The following is a 19,593-nucleotide window of genomic DNA, read 5'->3' as shown; positions in this document are numbered from 1 at the left end:
TACTCTGCGTCTATTCTGTGTGTGTGTGTGCTTACAAAAGGACTGGTCATGTGCTCAATAGCTATTTAAGCCAGGAAATAGGAATGGGCCGACTCTTGGGGGGGCTACAGTTCTGCAGCCAGACAGAGAGGAGCAGCATGCACAGTCAGAGGTAGGGGAAACACTTTACAGTGATGCTTTTTCACATAATGAACTGCTGAATGCAAGGAGTCTTACAGCTGGACAGGAGACTAATGTATAATAGTGGCAAAGTGAAGTAATCAATTTTATTTCCCATGAGGATATGCAAAAGACACATAGCACATAAGAGCCTGTGTTGCGTTTGGTTGAGTCGTGCATTCAATCATTCATTAGAAAAAGTTTCTCTGCAACCTTTTTTCAAGTTATTTTTTGTAAAATGGTAACTTATTATCACTGTTTTGTTGTAAAATAATTGCTCCTGCCAAATTATTCACCGCTCCTTCATTCATCCCTAATCAACAAGCTTCAAAAGACAAGCAAATCAAACTCCAAAAAAAGGTTGAAGTAAATCATCTCTCGTCGTCTATTGTTGTTGAAAGCATTTCTGAACTTGTAAGAGTTGAAAGCTAATGGCTTTGTGAATTATGAATAACGTCTCGTGCTGCCTGCAGGGGCGTGTAAGAAGTGAAGTTTTGGAAAAAATGTTAAGACAATTGGCTTTAACAAGTGAACACAAAGCGAGTGAGTTGCTCTTGAGCTTAATTGAAGTGCATGTTGGCAGTGTATTGACTATTTTTTGTCTTCATTTGCCAAATGTGTGCTGGGATCAACTCTGTCCCTTTACAAGAATGAACATAAGTGGTTTAGAAAAAGATGGATGGAGGGATGTAAAACAATTCTTGACATGTAAAATGTGTCCATTCTCTCCATGCTTTTCAACCTTATTCTCCCATCTAACACCTAAAATACTCCTGACCTCATTTCACCTTCCTTCTCTCTTGGTTCTGGTAGCATGTGGCGAGTGGGTCTCTTGGTGGTGACCCTATGTGTGACCCTAACACTGGCCCAGTTCCCCCGGGAGTGCGTCACCCCCGAGGGGCTGCAAAGCGGCCAGTGCTGCCCATCTCCTACAGGGGCAGCAGGGGACGAGTGTGGCTCCAGCACGGGCAGGGGGCAGTGTGTGTCCATCACTGCAGACAACCGGCGTCATGGACCACAGTACCCTTACACTGGGCGTGATGACAGAGAGAGGTGGCCACTGAGATTTTTCAACCGCACTTGCCAGTGTAACGGGAATTTCAGTGGCTACAACTGCGGGCGCTGCCGACACGGGCTGACCGGACCAAACTGTGATCAGAGGGTCTCTGTGGGTAAGAAAATGGATGCTGTCTCAAAGCAGAGGAGGCAACTTAAAAATTAAATCTCCTTCTGTACCCTTTAAGAAGTTAAGCGGGTCTCAAAGAAAACTACATCGGGCGAGGGAATGAAGGGAAAAAAAAAAAGTTTGTGTTAATTTTTAATTACATTTTTCTGTCCTCCTCTCCTCCTTCGTTCTTCCTACACCGCAACGACCACTTTTTATCTCTTCTTGCCCTCCTGTCCTCTTCTTCCTCCATTAAACTTGCTCCAGTTAGGAGGAATATCATGCAGATGAGCTCAGCTGAGAAGCGGGCATTTGTCAATGCTTTGGACCAAGCTAAGAGGACCATTCACCCTGACCTGGTCATCTGCACAAGACGGTATAGGCATATATATATGGGGTTCTCATAAAAATAATTCTACAGTTAGAATATTTAACGAATTAACGAATTAATTTCAAAGGGAGACTGATCTTTATTCAGCCGGTCTTTGGTCTTGTATATCCAGACAGTTTTGCCCAAGGAGCTGCAGTCTAGCTGAGTCTGGTTAGTTGAAAGCTCTGTAATTTAGCTATGGGTGGACCCATGCTGTGTTTTTGAACATTATCAGTGAAATCATAAAAAAAATTCTCATGGCAGCTTTCTATTTAAGCTACAGGTAGAAGAACAAATTATCAGTTTAGGCAGGAGTAAAGGGATTTATAATCTTCTAAGTAATAGTACATAAATCTGTGAATAACCTCCTTCCAAGTCAGTTGAGGATTATAGTAGATTAATTTGCTGGGCAATTCTTAGCTGCAGGTAGAAGAACTCTTTTAACCTCCTAATAAAAAAATTACATTTCTTCTGTGTTAATGGCCAAGCCCAGGATTTTAGCTACAGGCTTCGTATTTGGAGCTCCCCAAGGCAGCTACACACAGAAATAAATTGTACACACAGGATTCCCACACATCAAGTCAACCAGTAAGAGTTTTGAGACTGTTTCTGCATTGAAAAAGAAAAGTATAAACAGAGCAGTGTGCAGGAGAAAACACAAGGTGACATTTACCCCGCTGCTCCCCTCATCTGCAGCTACCAGGAGGTGTTTGGGCCCGATGGCAACACACCACAGTTTGACAACATCACCGTTTACAACTACTTTGTTTGGAGCCACTATTACTCCGTCAGTAAAACCTACCTGGGGCCAGGCCAGACCAGCTTTGGCGGTGTCGACTTCTCCCACGAGGGCCCCGGTTTTGTCACCTGGCACCGTTTTCATCTGCTGCAACTGGAGAGAGACATGCAGGTGAGTAGAGGGAAGGAAGGGAGGGAGAACGCGGGGAAGTGGAAGCAGCAGAGGAGGCTTTTGGGCTGACGGTGATGAAGGAGGAAGTGGAGAAGGGATGATAAGGGGAGGAAGGAAAGAGTGTGGGGATTTGAAAAGATGGAGACAGAGCGGGGAGCTATCCTGGAGGAGGAAGGGGGAGCAGGGAGGGAAGAGAACAGACAGAAATATTGCAAAGGTGGAAAAAAAAAACCTTTCATCACATAAATATTACTTTTTACTAGAAATGCACCTAAATCTGTTACTCGGGAAAACACAAATGCTGCGATGGAAATACGTATTTCTTTGACCTGAAGTTCACTGTTATTGTTCAGGGAAAAAATCTGTTTTACTTTTATCTAGTAGATCTTTACAGCAGTATTTACATTTGCTTGAATAAAATATTATCTTTCTATGTGTGCACTTTCCCTAGCAAAGTGCAGTACAACACATCGAGAAACATGAACACAGCATCATTGGAATTTAAGATTATTCCTCTAAACTGATGGACATTTTTCAATATACATTTGTAAAGAATTTTTTTTAGAAATCAAAAGATTCTGTCTTAAATTGGAAATGGAACCTAAGCTTCTTCTTGTTCAGTTCCCTTCCTTTAAAGAGGTGGATGTGGGATTTATATAATAAAACTTGGGTTAAAAAGTAAAATCAAGGGTCAGCCCTACAGCTCAGTTGGTAGAGCGTCCACCCCATGTACTGAGGCCGTTAGTCCTCTGCAGTGGCCGCTGGTTCGACTCCCGCCTGCGGCCCTTTGCTGCATGTCACCATTGACTGCCATTCATCTGTTCTTCCAGAATAAAGTTTGAGGCACACAGGAAGGCTAGAAAACACAACATGTGCCAGATTTAATGAGACTTCTATTAAAAACCATGTCCTCTTCCGGTTCTCTATCCAAAAACAAATACAGAGACAGATAATTTGGTGGTTAAACAGATACAGATACAACTACCGACATCTACTTTTTACGCACACATTTATCTATTGATCCATTCCTGAATGTCTGCCTTCTTCCTTTATTCCCTCTCTTGTTTGCAGGACATGCTGGGCGACCCCACATTCGCTCTGCCCTACTGGAACTTTGCCATCGGTGGCAGCGAGTGTGACATCTGCACCGACGACCTGCTGGGAGCCAGGAGCTCCTTCGACATGAGCTCTATCAGCCCCAACTCTGTGTTCTCCCAGTGGAGGGTCATCTGCGAGAGTGTGGATGACTACGACACTTTGGGCACCGTGTGCAACAGTAAGGACGGTCGCAGAAAGAAACACACAACGCTACACCGCACTGTGCAGGAGAGCAGTGTTGATATACAGCGTAGTCTCAGCTGTATCAGAAAAGAGGGCAAAGAGCTCATAAAGAGAGCATGTAGAACATAAGCTGCTATAAATAATACCTCACAGCTGTTGTGCTGCATCCGATATTGCTCGCTATTACTACAGTTTGTTTGAAACTGCTCGAGTCGTGAAGCAACTTCTTCTCAGTTGTTGTGTGCATCCAAAGAACAAAACACTGCATGTATAGGCTTTGAAAGTTTTTTGCTAACATGTTACAGTAATAGTTCATGTATTCACACATGACTTCATGCATGAAAAAGCATGAATACATGCATGTAGTGCTTCATGAACCATCAGCAATGTGCAAGAATTAACTATGTCATGTATGACTTAATGCAAGAACAACATGCAAGAACAGTATGTTAATTAATGCAACAACTAAGGTGTTTCAGTCATGATTTCTGAGTTATTAATGATGTTCATGTCTCCTTCAGGAAAAGTCTGCCGTTAAAGGGACAGGGCAAAAAAAATGAGCAGTTTTTCCAATGTATATATAGTCTATTGAATTCCAAGTGTTGTAATTATGATTAACTAAGTGTTATTTCTTCATGACTTCATCATGTTTGTGGTCCTTCAGATAGAGTGGTCTGTCTTTAATTGACATATGATTAATGCTGGTATAATTGTGAAATAACATGCACTAAACATTTGTTGCATGATACATACAAATTTTTGTTAGCGAAATAAGTAATACTTTAAATTGAGTTATGATCTCATTTGCATAGTATTTTTTCCAAACACATAATGACTAAACATACACAGGGGCTGACTTTATTTGAATGGTCACAACCATGATGAAGTAGAACTAATGCTTAGTTAATCATGATTACAACACTGCATACAGCTGTGACTGTTTTTTGGCCTGTTCCTTTAGTGGCAGACTTACCTATGAAAAAGACATGAACATTATTAATAACATAGACATCATAATAATTGAAACACCTTCAGTTGTTGTATTAATATACATATTGTTCTTGAATTCAGTCATGCATACTAAGATATTGGTAAATGTTGTACATTTCTGATCGTTCATGAAGTACAACATAAATCTGAATGTTCTTTTCTTGCATGACGTCAGCTATGAATACATGATGATTAATGTTCCCTTAACATAAAGTGTTACCCATTTTTAGGCAGATGCTATTTGCACACAGGTGTCAGTAGTCAACAATGCAATTTACACACAAGGTGGAATAGGCAATGTGTCTGTTTATACCTAGGTGGATATAGTCTAGCATGGCAGAGACAATCGCCTAGGTGTCCATCACCAACAATGCTGTTTGCACTCACATGACAGAGACAAACCATGACCTCTTCCTAAACCATACCAAGTAGTTTTGGTGTTTAACCCTAATCAAACTGTAAATGAAAACTGAAAATACTAATCTAAAAATAAAATAATTTGTCAACTAAGTCTAAAAATCAAAAGTCAGCACTAGGGGTGTCCTGATCCGATATTGATATTGGATATCGGTCCAATATCAGCCAAAAAATGAGTATCAGATTTTATCGGACTGCATCAAAAATCTCCGATATAAGCGTTCCGATAAGCAGTCCATTTTCCGCTCCAGCACTTCTATCCATAGGTGACTCTGGTTACTGACTATTGTTCTCTGTTTGAGTAACATCGATCAAGCCTTTTCTAACATTCCACACTACAAAATAAGTAATAAAAGTATGTATGATTCATGCTGATATTGTATCAAATTGATATCAGTATTGGCCAATACTCAAGGCTGCAATATCGGTATCGTATCGGAAGTGAAAAAGTTGTATCGGGACATCCCTAGTGTGTAGAATAGCCTGTGTGGCTATTTGCACTCGGGGTGGAGTAGCCAATGGCTTAGCATAGAAAAGACAAGGGCCCAGGTATCACAGCCAACAATGTTAATAATGCTATTTGCACCTGCGGTGTAAATAACCAATGTAGCTATCTACACCTACATGACAGAGACCGTGATCTTTCTCAAAACCCAACCAAGCTGTTTTGTTACCTAAACCTAACCAAGTTGTAACTTGCAATAATTTTCACAATACTGCCAAACCCTAGTCTCCCATGGCAGGATTCAAACCCTGCTCTCCCACAGGAAAGTCTTGTGCTTAGTTCATTCATGCACTGAAAATTTTTTACCAACATTGAATTTTTCACTTTTATTAGCGAAGATGAAGGAGTCTGGTATAAATAACTGAACAGCTGCCATGTACATATTCATACTTGGATGCAAACTTACACTCTGTTTAGCCTAATTTCTCTGTAGCAGACATCACGACACACTAGAATAAGGCAACTCTGTAATACTGTACTAAGCTGGACTTTAGGTGATCAGATTTGCAGGGATTGGATCTCGCTCCACACTGGCACCAGATTACAACTTCAAATAACTACCTTTGCTTTAGTTTTCAAATACTCTTGATTCTTTTTTTTTTTTTTTCATTTGGGATTGTGGAATAATCAAATCAATCCTCTTTTATTTTAGTGCTTTACTACAATCACATCAAACAGTGAAGGAGGTCCTCTTTGAACAATTCCAATATGCAAACGGATGAAGCTGAGGGAATTTGGTAGCAGGTAGAACATGTGAGTGGCTAACGTGTGAGTGATCTATCTCATTAATCCCCTTGGAGAGTCATGACAGGCCTGGTATTTCCTGCGTCAACAAGCAACGTCTCCTTAAATGGGTTAGGGGGGTTGCCTCATTTGTGCATGTGCTTGTTGAAGACAGGAATCTAGCAGTCTACTGGTTCCTTTGATCTGAGGGAATAATCTTCAAACAGACAGACAACTCCGCTATGTAGCCTTCTGTTTATGCGGTCGTGTGTATGTGTGTTTGTGTACATGTGGGAGAGAAAGCACAAGAAAAGAAAGAAAGAACGAGATCACACATGCAACAGGGGGAAAAACAAAGTTGTGTTAAGTCACAGAGCCTTCACTCACTACTGTTGACTTTTAGTGAATTATTAAAAAAGAAATCTGACACCCTGTCATGTTTTAAACTGATCAAACCGGTTGAGACTCCTCCATAGATTTAGAAAGTAGTTAAATAATACAACATTTCTAATCGTCACTCGTTCCATTTCGGGACCGCTGGCTTGAGTCTGAACTACAACTGAGTGCCCGCTTAACCACAAAACAAAAACTGCTGCACAACTGCAAAGATAGCTTTTGTCTGAGTGTAGAGGTAAATACACTCAGCAGTAATATAAAAGCAACACTTTTCTTTTTGCTCCCATTTTTCAGGAGTCCAAGCAAAAGATCTAAGACGTCTTCTTTAGAGATGCTTATTAAACAGCATGAATATTGCATAAGTAATGACATATGAACATTTTCCTCACCACAGTAACCTTAGTGCTTGCGCTTGGTGGGTCTATAAAGAGTACGGTCTAAACCTGCTCTATATGAAAAGTGCCTTCAAATAATTTTGTTATTATTTAGTGCTCTACAAATCGAATTGAATTGAATAAAAGTACACTTTAAAATGTGCAGTTTCATCATTTATGGCTATTTCATACTGGGCTACAGATACCATTTTTCCCCCAAGAGGGCAAAGTCATGACCCTTCCCATTCTGTCTCTAATTGGCTGGAACAAGGGTCAGTCACCTTTACAATAAAAAGAGCTATTTTGGGGCGAATCTGTCTGGAGCCACAACAACTATAGTCTCTATTTTGATTAGAGACTTGTCTTTTTTCAGATTTGGCAGCCAGCTTGTCTAGGGAGACTCAAGACAACTTCCAAAAAATATTATTTTAACTAAAATATTGTTTTTATTCTTTTGCTCGGGACACCCTACAACCCAAACAATGACCCTTGTTGGAGCTCAGCTTGAAAACCACTGAGAAATGATGCACATTTTAGTTGATGAAATATTGAACTTTTTTGTTTTAGTTTGTTGTATAGGCTACCTATTTTTACAACTGGAGAGTAAGAATCACTTAAAGCAAGTAAAGTAGGGCAGGTCATGATTTTGCCCTCCTGGGGAAAAATCAGGTTTCTCTATCTAAAAAAGAATTTTTGCAAGATCAAACTGCACATTTTGGAATATCCTTTTATTGTGACCAGTCCAAGGCACACCTGTGTAAAATTCATGCTGTTTGATCAGCATCTCCATATGCCACACCTGTCAGGTGGATGGATTATCTTGGCAAAGGAGAAGTGCTCACTAATGCAGATTTGAACAAATTTGTGAACAAAATTTGAGATTTCAAAGAAATAAACATCTGTGTGAACAGAAGAAGTCTTAGATTTTTTACTTCAACTCATGAAAAATGGGAGCAAAAACATAAGTGTTGCATTTATATTTTTGTTGAGCGCATGTTTCACTTATCATCTCTGACCTTGGGTTCTGTCCTTATCACACAGGCACTGAGACCAGTCCTATCAGGAGGAACCCAGCCGGCAACGTGGCTCGCCCCATGGTGCAGAGGCTGCCAGAGCCACAGGATGTGTTAGACTGTCTTGAGCTCAACACCTTCGACACCCCACCTTACTACTCCACCTCCTCTGAGAGCTTCAGGAACACCATTGAAGGTGCGCAGTCATGTGTCATGGGCCAGAATCAAAGCGGCACTTAAGATTCAAACAGAGGGGGATATTCTGGTTCAGTCGGACTGAGCTCTGACTACTAAGCTTCTGAAGTGCTGTGTGACTGCAGAGATACAGAACACGAAGCCAGCAGCACAAACACACTAAACCCTCCACCCACATGCACATATGGTTAGCTCCAGTATGGTATTTGCTGTTCCTAATTTTGGTAAATCAGAACTTTCATTTAATGACTTTGTTGTTCTGTTTCTAGGCTACAGCGCCCCCCAGGGGGTGTATGACCCAGTGATTCGCAGCCTCCACAATTTGGCCCACCTCTTCCTCAACGGGACAGGCGGACAGACTCACCTCTCGCCCAACGATCCCATCTTTGTCTTGCTGCACACGTTCACCGACGCAATCTTCGATGAGTGGCTCAGCAGACACCAACCAGGTACTCACAGACTGAACTAGATACAGAAACAGAAACATAACCAACTCAGAAGGATGAATAGGTGGACATTTTTTCTCTTCCTGCAGGTGAAATAGTTTACCCTGAGGAGAACGCTCCTATTGGGCACAACCGGAGATTCAACATGGTTCCTTTCTGGCCTCCTGTCACCAATGCTGAGATGTTTGTCTCTGCCCCAGAAAGCCTGGGATACTCTTATGAGGTCCAGTGGCCAAGTGAGTGTCAGCACACACGCACGCACGCATGCACGCATGCACGCACGCACGCACGCACGCACGCACGCACGCACGCACGCACGCACGCACGCACGCACGCACACACGTAGTAATATCTGGTACTGGAAGCAATACCTTGACTTTGATATGGGTTCCTGAACAATAACTTTTTTGATAACAAATTTCTAAAATCCATTTTAATATGAATAAAATGAAAATTACATTACACACTATGGTATAAATCTTTAGTTTCATCTTTTAGCTCCTTTTTACACACTCAAAGCAGTTTTATAACAGGAAAATATAAACCTATTTACCACAATGTGATTAATTTAACTTGTATCTTTCAATTCTTTACTCTTTTGTTTCAGCACCTTGACATTTTTCCACTCAACACAATCTTACAACATGAAAAACATAAGCTTGGAAATTTACTCCTAAGGCATCAATATTTGGTATCAAATGACAAGGAATTTTTTGATTATCGATGTATTGAAGCAATTTGATCGGTACCGTGAAAGTATCAAAGTTTGCCACTTGATCATTTTTGCATTACAATTACTGAAAAATACAACAACAAAAAAAAAAACAACAAAAAAAACCCTCTTAAAGCCAAGATGATGTAATATTTGTTGGGGTCTGTAACAAACAAATATTTTTTCTTTCATCTGGAGAACAAGGTTTTTGGGCCAGGGCATGTCTGCAGCACTACATTACTTCATTAAAATGACATTTTATCACACATTTTTTCTTTCAAAAATGTTGCACTTGGCCATGTTGCAGTTTCAATAATGCTGTGATTAATTGTGCCTTATTTAGTACTCAGCCCTACCCTTGATATGCTTCCACTCTTCCACAGCTCGTGCCTACACCCTGTCTGAGATCATCACTATAGCCATCGTTGCGGCGGTGCTGGTGGTGGCGGTGGTGGGTGGCGTCATCGCCTGTGCCGTGCGCGCCCGCTCCTACCGCTCAGCTGAGGCTCTGGAGCCGCTGCTGGGAGAGACTTTCCGACGCTACTCAGAGGACGACCGGAGGTTCGACAAATCGCAGTCCGTTGTCTAAATTGACGCCTTTCTACAGAGGCCTTAACATTTTCATGCGTTTGTTTCACTTTTTTTTATTCCCCTACTTCTTCTAATAAAGTTGAACTGGTTTTGAACCCAGAGTCTGTGTCAGAGTCGGTGTATTTGTTGTAAACTGCAGGGCTGGTGGAGTCTGCTGGATCCTTTGTTTTTGACATATATAGCAGAAGAGATCAGACTGCAGTCAAGAGGTCAGACTGTCTGAAGCACCTCAGTTTTTAATGAAGGGGAAGACTGCTCGTAGTAGACAACAGGTACCATTTCTTCTCCATAGAGTCCCTCCTTCAGCGCCCAGCTATGATTTGCTAATACGTTCAAACAGACAAAGTTCATTCTGCATTTAATCCATATCTTTAACTGTGTGAATAATATGCTTTATAGTCTGAACAGACCACAGACAGGTCTTAATACTGGAGGCCTTTTGCTGCAGGCGCAAATTTGCTTGTCTGAAGCCTGAGGCTAACAAGCAAATCAAATCACTTAGATTTAATGTTGCTTCTCACCAGTGAGTCATATCAAGACCATGCAAATGTCCATGCCTCCATAACAGCACACACACTGCCCCCATGTGGATGTACGATATTACTGCGGCAGAAGGTTACACTTTGTAATAAAGGTACAAATCATATACTTAAAGGCAAACTATGGAGATTTTCCTAAAACAAAACAAAGTACGAACATGCATAAGAATAATCCCTCTCAGTCTTCAATTATGACTAGATACATGTGGTGTTGTCTGTATCTGCAGAGAACTTGTCCTCTGCCTATATTTCTTATTTTCTAATTATTTTGCTGTGCTTGGGACACAAAGCACTGGTATCAGCAACCTGGTGATTAGACTCAGCTGTCTCTCTGGTGCTTTAACAAACAGCAACTGACAAATTCTGCATATTCTACCTTTAAATAACCCTTAACTCATGCATGATTCATGATCATTTAATGCATGAATTAATGCAGGATATGTCATGAATTCCCTTTGCTCACCATTAACAAATTATCAAGGCACTTTATGACTTTATGTGATTATTTCACACTTAATTGCTTCATACATTAATAGACATGGAATCGAGTTATTTGGGTTTCAGTAACACAGAATTTAATTTATTTAACTATTTATATAGTCCAGTTTGATTAGAAAAAATAGTTTTATATTTCTATAAGAACAGGTACTGATCTGCTTTCAGAGAGGCTTAGCAAAGGTTTTATGTAAGACTAAATTATCAGCTGCTGCATGTAGGCAATCCAACAGGTCAGCCTGAATGATTCCTGTAATTGTGTTCGACCAAAAGGAACAATTTAAGTACGGCCACCTCAACAGCAGGCTCGATGATTTCAGACCATCAAATAAAGCAATAAGCCACACCAGACTGTGGTTCACAGTGACTTTAGAACAGCTAAGGGGAATTGTTAGTGTTGCACATAGACACAGAACTGATCCAGATCCAGATAACAGTTATTGACATGCATGTTCACGCTTGAACTTGAATGTCATATAAGCTTTCAGCTTACAATATAACCCTCAAAACACATGATAAGAACATATGTGGTTCAACTTGCCCCAGGCTGATCTGAGTCAGTGGGTAAGTTAAGCCATCTGGGTGTACATTAACTTTTTAAGTTTAAACCTGAGCATAATTTAAAAAATAATTTACCTCTTTTAAAATGGTAATTTAATATAAAAATGTCACCTTCCAAATAGTCTTACTTGCTAATTTAAACAATATAAAACCAACCAAATACAGTTTATAGCAACATTACTGGCAAAACTGGCATTTTTTGTGATTTAGAGACCCCAGTTTCAGAGTGCATTTCACTTAAACACTGCTGTCAAAGATATGGACAACTGTACACATGTATTCATTATGATTACATAACTTAGGATAAAAAACTAGCAAGTTAACAGCTCTCTTTGCTGGCCATAATGCACACAGAGGTTGAGTGAGGCTAAGATGCCCACTTGCTCCAGATCTGGTGCCCATTCCAACACTGCCCCCCACTACTGCCTCAATTTACCCCACAGCATTTGGCTCTCTTTGTCCCATGGCCACCATTTTGGGGGAAAAAAAATGCCTGTCAGGCTAATTTTTAGCTAAATGACTCACATGGTTTTACACATTGGCCAATCACCAATATTAGGCCTAAATATTTTTAGAGCTGGATAAATTTGTCAGTAAACCGGACATGCAGAAAATTAACTTTGATGAGCAAAAACGTGTTTTTGTGTTAATATTTTTAACCTCTCCCATGTGCTTCTCTCCATCGCAGTCAGATAGAAATGATGTGATCTGAATTTATGCTCATTTGACAATAGATGTGCACAGTTGCCTTGAAACAAGGGGGTCAACTCATGCAAACACTTATCTTACCCCACACTGACAATACTCTGCACACTCACTTAACTTGTTGGATGACTGGGTGAAAACAGTTTCACATGACAAGAAGCTTTGATTTCACTGGCTTAAACCCAGAAATAAACCTCATATTTACATTACTGATAGTCCATTACTCTCACACATTCATTATACACCCGTGTCGCTACTTTTACACATCTTTTGCTCACCTGAAAATATAGAAACTCTCGCACAGCAGGGTAACATGGCTGCATGCCGCAAACTATTAGGTGACGCAAATGTACCTGTGTGAGCTTATACTTGTTCTAACTATAAAGTAATTTACCAAAGCATAGCAGTTGCTGTTGCAAGTGCACATATATCAGTTTATGGATGTCTATTGTCTATTAATATGCTCAGCAGCGTGTGGGTTCCACATTATGGGGACAACATAAACCTGTTTAAACATTGCTGTAAACTGCGGGCTCTAGCGGCTTGTTGTTGCTGAACTTTAAACTTTTGATACACAGCAAAACACACCATTAACTACGACTTAGCTGAGGCTGCTACATACCTTAGTCACATTGTTCACAGAGAACTAACACACACCTGTTGGTGACGACTTAAAGCAATAGTTCACCCAGAAATTAAATTTCACTCAATATCTACTCACCCCTGTGTCGATGTGAGGATGGGTGAATTTCTCCAGTTCACCAAAAACCCGGAGCTTCAGCGGAAAACAGCGTTGCAGCCAAATCCGGTGCAATTGAAGTGAAACGTGACCACATTTAAAATGTGATAAAAGAACACACACACACAAAAACACAAAATGTCTCTGCTCCTGTGGTGTAATCCAAGTCTTCATAAGCCGCGGCATTAAAATTTGACCCAAAAAGACATCATTTGCACCGTATTTTTAGCCTAAATGTCAACTGTAGCCTCTCATACTTGATCCGCGTGCACACACCTGTATGCAGGAGATATCTGAGATCTCGCGATGCCTTCACATCTGCGTTTACATGCTACCTGGCAGCGACTCAGACAACAGAGAGAGGTCTGCTCAGAAATAGTGACTTGTTACGTGCACAGTTGACTTTGCAAACTTTCAACAAAGAAGAAAATGTCCGACGACTTCGACATAGAAGAGGAACATAATTTCTTTGCTGCAGCTAGGTGGCTTGGCGAGAGCCTGTGTACCTGCTTCAGGTGTGTGCACGCGGATCAGGTCTGAGAGGCTACAGTTGACATTTAGGCTAAAAATACGGTGCAAATGATGTCTTTTTGGGTCAAATTTTGATGTTGCTGCTTACGGACACTTGGATTACACCACACCAGCAGTATGGACACAGTTTGTGTTTGTTTATGTTCTTTATTTATGTTTTAAAACTGGTCGCCATTCACTTCAATTGTACTGGATTTGGCTGCAAAGCTGTTTTCCACTGAAGCTGTGGGAGTGTTTTGTGAACTGGAGATCTTCATCCATCCTCACATCAGCACAGGGGTGAGTAGATATTGAGTGAAATTCCGTATTTGGGTGAACTATTGCTGTAAGTGTGGAGGTCATGTTCCCATCTGCTTACTTACGCACTAACTTACGCACTATTCAGTGGAAATTTGTTTATTACATACATAGATCTGTTTCTGATTTTGGAATTTTTTGCAAATGTGAACCTGTTCTGGACATACGTTTGTTTTATTTGCACAAAGAGAGTCTGAGATTTTAAGTGATTCTTGTTGCAAAAAAAAAAAGCAAGAAATGTAACTGACAGACATTACCTTTGGTATTTTCTCTAATGCACAATGCATAAAGGATAAATACTTCCACTGTCCTGATATGTCCTTTTCATCTGCATGGATAAACCATGTTGGGTCTTAGCATTGCAGTGCCTCAGAAATTGTGGCCACCTGCCCTTGCAAAATTACGCACAAAACATCATATACATGTACTTATGATGCCATATGGCATCTGTGGAAGCTTAATAAGTCTGTGGGCTTAATCCAGAGCTGTAGTTATCACTGAGGTCAGAGAGAGGTCATGTCCTCTGTATACCTCTCTGGACAGGGAGATGAGATACAGTTTAGCTTTCATGATTTATGTTACACACAGTAGGTTTTTCAAATGCTGATAGCAATATATTTTTAAGACTTGGTGTCGTAGATTTGACCATTTAAGTATAAAGAAGTTGAAAACTTTAGAAAGCAATCTAGCTTTTAGACAGACGTGAAGAAATTCAGAGACATAACTGTTTGGGATGAAACTGGAATTTGATACAAGAAATAAATTAATCAGACAGATCAAAACATTAAAAATAATCAAAACATTGTCAGGTTCTTTAAAATTATGTGGGCGTGGAGAACCTGTTTAGACTCAGTATTTCTAAAACCCTATGCTATGGCCTTGCCTAAAGTTAATCATATAGTTGTACGAAGGAATGGATAAAATCGAGAAATAACTCAATAATCTGCATTGAAAAGAGTGAAATTATGATCGGCACATTCCTGTATTAATGAGACAGAGCCGTTTTAAACTCATAACAAGATGATGTGGCATGTCATGCAGTGCTTCTCTGCTGTAACTCCATGACAGCGTCTAATTATTTCTTGCTTAAGGCTATGCCACTGAATAAAAGGCAGAACACTGACACATGAGCTCCTCTGATCCAAATTTCCCATCAGTCCAGCAGCTCATCATCTGTGCGAACTGGTGGCATCTAAAAACTGTAAACAATCACTTTAATTTACTGTAACTACTATAGATCTGCATTACATACAGTGGGGACAGTAAATCTGCCTGTTGGGATATTTTTATCTTCCACTTTAAGGAAAGCACAATTTTGAGACTCAGCTCAGGACTGAATTGCTTAGGATTGGCATTTTTGCAGCGCAGGCTGGTATCTTGAAAAGAATCTCATGGGAATGGATGGAGAAGAAGAAGAGCAAGAGGAAGAAGACATTTTTTGGATCCACAATGAGTTGGCTGTTCTCTCCGTACCAGCAGGTTACAGTGACAGCAAAAATACACAATCCTGTGGATTTATTAATATGGATAGATGTGACAGTCACACAGAGAGCAATCATTTGGCCGCTGCTGGCCTCCAGGGAGCGAGGATCATTAGTGCTTTTCCATGTCAAGAGCGCTCTCATGAAAGTCATCTTATTCTAACTGCAGAAAAACGTTTTGCAGCCACAGTGGACGCGGTGGATCCACTGTACGCTCTCTGAAATAAGGGTTCCAAAAGAGTTCTTCCTGAAGGGCTGAGGTTCTACCCAGAACCACTGGCTTCTTAAGAACCCTTTTTTGAAGAAAGGGATTGTCAAAGATTCTTTGTGAGACTATTGAGAAACTTTTTTTATCCAAAGAACCCTTTTTATAAGAAAGAGTTCTTTGAGAATTGTTGAGATCTTTGAAGAACACTTCCAGGCTTCATTGTATCATTATGTAAAAGGGTTCTCTCTACAACCCCCTTAGTTGGTTCTAAATAATGGAATATAAAATGGCTCTGGGTGGAACAATTACATCATAGGAGTATTCTCTGTATATACTCCTGTGGGTTCCTCATAAGACCCTTTGAATACAAAAATATCTCAGTAGAACGAGTAAAAGTAGTGAGTTCTGGATAAACCAACCTCTGGAATATAAAAAGGATCTTGGTAGAACCGCCTTGGTTGGTTCTAGATAAAACCCTTTGAATATAAAGAGGTAATTAGTAGAACCAGAGTGGGCTCTGGGTGGAACCATTACATTTTAGAAAGGTTCTCCCCCTCTCATAGGGAGTTCTGTGTGAAACCTTTCACAGATGGTTCTTGCTGTAACCTTTTGTGTTGGGTTCCAGGTAGAACTCTGGCAGACAGTTCATATAAAAGGTTTTACCAGGAACAAAAAAACGTTGTCGTGGCCAAGCCGAGACGAGGCGAAGAACCCTTTATGGTTCTAGCTAGCATGTTTTCTTCTAAGAGTGTAGACACAGGGTGCAGTGTAGGTTCTAACAGAGGATAAGAAGGGCCATGTGGTGGAGAACGTCCTGTTGTCTGCGGCCTGCTGACTCCTCATGAATGTTTGAGGCAAAAGGAATCTGAGCCTGGTTGTGAAAACCAGCAGATCAGCTTTCTTTCTTAATAAAAAGGGAAGAAAGAGAGATGTCAATGCATCTGCCCCCTGCTACTCCCACAAGAGCTGCATGGCAACACTTTGAAGTTCACATGATAAAAATAAAATATTAACAATGTGTGGATTTCTTTTTAGGTGCCAAGCAAGCAGCATATAGAAGGGCCATTATATCCTAGGAAGCATCCCAGTTAAATGCACAAAAAGGATTTCAATATTTCTCTATCTTAAAACCCTCTTCATGCCAGCCTTTAGGCAAGGCAATCGTTCATCTGGAGAAGGATAAACCAGCCTGTGATGGCGGGGTTTCAATAAAGCTTGCAATGTGAACAGATGGCTTTGATTAATGCGGAGGCTCCAGACAGGATCTCCCTAGATGCCTCCTATTTCCTAAATGAGACATTTGTGTGCAAATGTATTGTTTGTCAAGTTGTCACCAGTAACTCCAGTAATTAAAGTGAAAGTTGTGTGCATTTGCAAGAAAAAAAAAAAAAGGCAGTTTCACGCTCCCTTGGCGTTGTGTCTGACTAAGGTTGAAGCTGTCTTTGTCCTAACTTTGGCCTAATTTCTTCAGCTTTCTCTTCGACGTCGTACTTCTTGAACTAATCCCCCTCTCCCCTCTTCTTCTCTGCTGTTGTCACTCTAATCCCTGTGCTGTGATTTAGCGCTGCCCTGTCGTTCCATGATATACCGTACGACACACACTTCATCCTGGCACCTTGACTAAACTTGAGCGAGCCTGAATATGTATTCGTGTTTGACAAAGACGGAGAGAAAAGAGCTGGAGACAAAGAGCGTAACCACAGCAATAAAACATCTCCAAGGCAAAATCCAGCTCACTGGTTTGGAAGTAAATGCAAAAATATGTAAAAAATGCAAAAAAATTCTTGCATATACCCTTAAAAACTGTAACTGCAGGCACAGACGTCCTTGTTTTAACAGTTCAGGAATCTCAGATTTTCTGAAATGCTTCTTTCTGGTCTGCATCTGTGGGCTTTGAAAGTCAAACAATGTGATATCCACTGGCTTATCGTGCTCAGTATTATCCCAGAGGGAGACATCACAAAGTATCCGATCAGAAGAAACACTTCTGTGTGTCTCTGTTGTCATCGCTCATTAAAATACGACCAGATTTAAGGTGGCTGCTTCTTTCAATGTGACATTATACACTCTTACAAATAAAGGCGCTAACAAGAACCATAGCATTGTTCTTTGGCTTGTCCCCAGAGAAGAACCATTTTTGGTTCTCGGTAGAAACTTTTATAAAGGTTGCTTCTGGAACCCTTCCAGAGAGTTCTACCTAGAACCCCCCCAAAAGGTTATACATCTGAGATTATTAGATTATTTACAGTGACTCCCTCTATGGCATAATTGTTCCAATCAGAACCCTCTCTAGGGCTCTATTCAGAACCTTTCCATCTTCTCTAAGAGTGCTAAAAAGAAACCAACCAGAAAGTCCTACCAAAAACCTTGTTATAATCCTAGGGGTTTGTCTAAAACCCCCCAAGGACGTTCTAGGAGGACGTTTCTATTCTAAGGTTTCTCCCTAGAACCCACCCAGGGTGTTCTACTGAGAACCGTTTTATATATCAAGGGTTTTATCTAGAGCTTATTCAGGGGATTCTACCAAGAACCTTTTCATATTCCAAGAGTTTTATGGGGAACTCCCTACATGGATTCTCCATAAAACTCTGGGGGGTTTTTTGTATTTCAAGGGTTTTGTCTAGGACACACCAAAAGGGTTCTTCTAAGAACCTTTTTCTAGTCCAAGGGTGTTATAAAGATCCTACCAGGGGGTTCTACTAAGAACCTTTATACCTATATTCTGAGGGTTTTATCTACAACACTCTGCTGAGAACCTTTTTATAATCTGAGGGTTTTATAAAGAAACCAACAGAGGGGGTTCTACCATGAACCTTTTTATATTCCAAGAGTTTTCACAATCCTTGAAGGACTCTTTCTTCCAAGATTTGAATGATACGAGCTCATAATGGAACTGTAAGTCTTACAAAGAACCCTTGACAAAACCCTTTCTTCAAAAATGTTTTTCAGAATCAAATGGTTCTTGGTAGAACCTAAGCCCTTCTGGAAGAACCATTTTGGAACCCTTATCTCCAAGAGTGTCCACAGCAGTATATGAGGAAGTCGGTGAGCAGAAAAATAGACGTCCTGAACTTAACTCAAAGTTTTGTAAAGAAAACTCTAACAAAAGAACATTTAATAAGATCACTTACAGTACATTCAGTTACACAACGTTACACAACACAAACACACAGGTGTTTGTTTGACTCCAACACAACTATCACTGACGTAAATGACATAAAATGAATTATTGTGAAGAAAACCTAAATATCACAGTGTACATACAATACATTCATATAAAACAGGTATGAGAAGTTTTCTACATTAAGATTGCACATAACACTATTACAATACTTATTTTAAGTCCTAAAAAACAACTGATCAAGTCGAAGATTATGAAAAAAGTAATAAATAATAAATAATCAATAAACAAATCTCACACAGCTGAGAGTTTAAATAACTGGTATCAACAGCTGCTTTTAACAGATGTAGCAAAATTAGCTTTTTTCCTAGTCTACCTGCTCAACAGACGGTGGCTATCATTGCTAATTATCAACATGTCATGCAATACATTGATTATTCAAGCAATAATGACACACTCTTAATAATTAGACTATGAGAGAAAAAAAAGTTTTTCAAAGCAAATGCCCTAAAACCTTAATGCCATACAAAAGATTGGCAGAAGCACTTGGCATGTTTTGGGTCTTAGGAGGTTCTCACAGTATCACCAGAAGTCTACAGACAGAAGTAAATACACATGACATTGAGATGTTTCTATTGAATTCATACGTTCGGTCGGCAGATTCAGAGA

At 40.3% G+C, this 19,593-nt stretch overlaps 1 protein-coding gene across 1 annotated transcript; it reads left to right on the top strand.

Moving 5' to 3' along the window:
- On the top strand, positions 1-10,348 carry tyrp1b (tyrosinase-related protein 1b). Its single transcript, XM_084715471.1, has 9 exons — positions 1-151; positions 973-1,331; positions 1,592-1,700; positions 2,391-2,604; positions 3,676-3,880; positions 8,332-8,499; positions 8,768-8,947; positions 9,034-9,180; positions 10,040-10,348. The coding sequence occupies exons 1-9, from the start codon at positions 84-86 to the stop codon at positions 10,243-10,245; spliced, it is 1,656 nt and encodes a 551-aa protein (XP_084571597.1). The 5' UTR covers positions 1-83; the 3' UTR covers positions 10,246-10,348.
- Positions 10,349-19,593: the final 9,245 nt, after the last annotated feature.

The sequence above is a fragment of the Lutjanus erythropterus genome, chromosome 3 (genome assembly GCF_056507025.1).
Source record: "Lutjanus erythropterus isolate fLutEry1 chromosome 3, fLutEry1.hap2, whole genome shotgun sequence".
NCBI lineage: Eukaryota > Metazoa > Chordata > Actinopteri > Lutjaniformes > Lutjanidae > Lutjanus > Lutjanus erythropterus.
Note: the sequence above shows the minus strand (reverse complement) of the source record. Positions and strands in the feature narration are given on the sequence as shown.

Coding starts and splice junctions, on each gene's coding strand:
- tyrp1b (XM_084715471.1), top strand. CDS start 84: ATGGGCCGACTCTTGGGGGGGCTACAGTTCTGCAGCCAGACAGAGAGG. Junction 152..972: donor AGCAGCATGCACAGTCAGAG/GTAGGGGAAACA, acceptor TGGTTCTGGTAG/CATGTGGCGAGTGGGTCTCT. Junction 8,948..9,033: donor GCTCAGCAGACACCAACCAG/GTACTCACAGAC, acceptor CTCTTCCTGCAG/GTGAAATAGTTTACCCTGAG.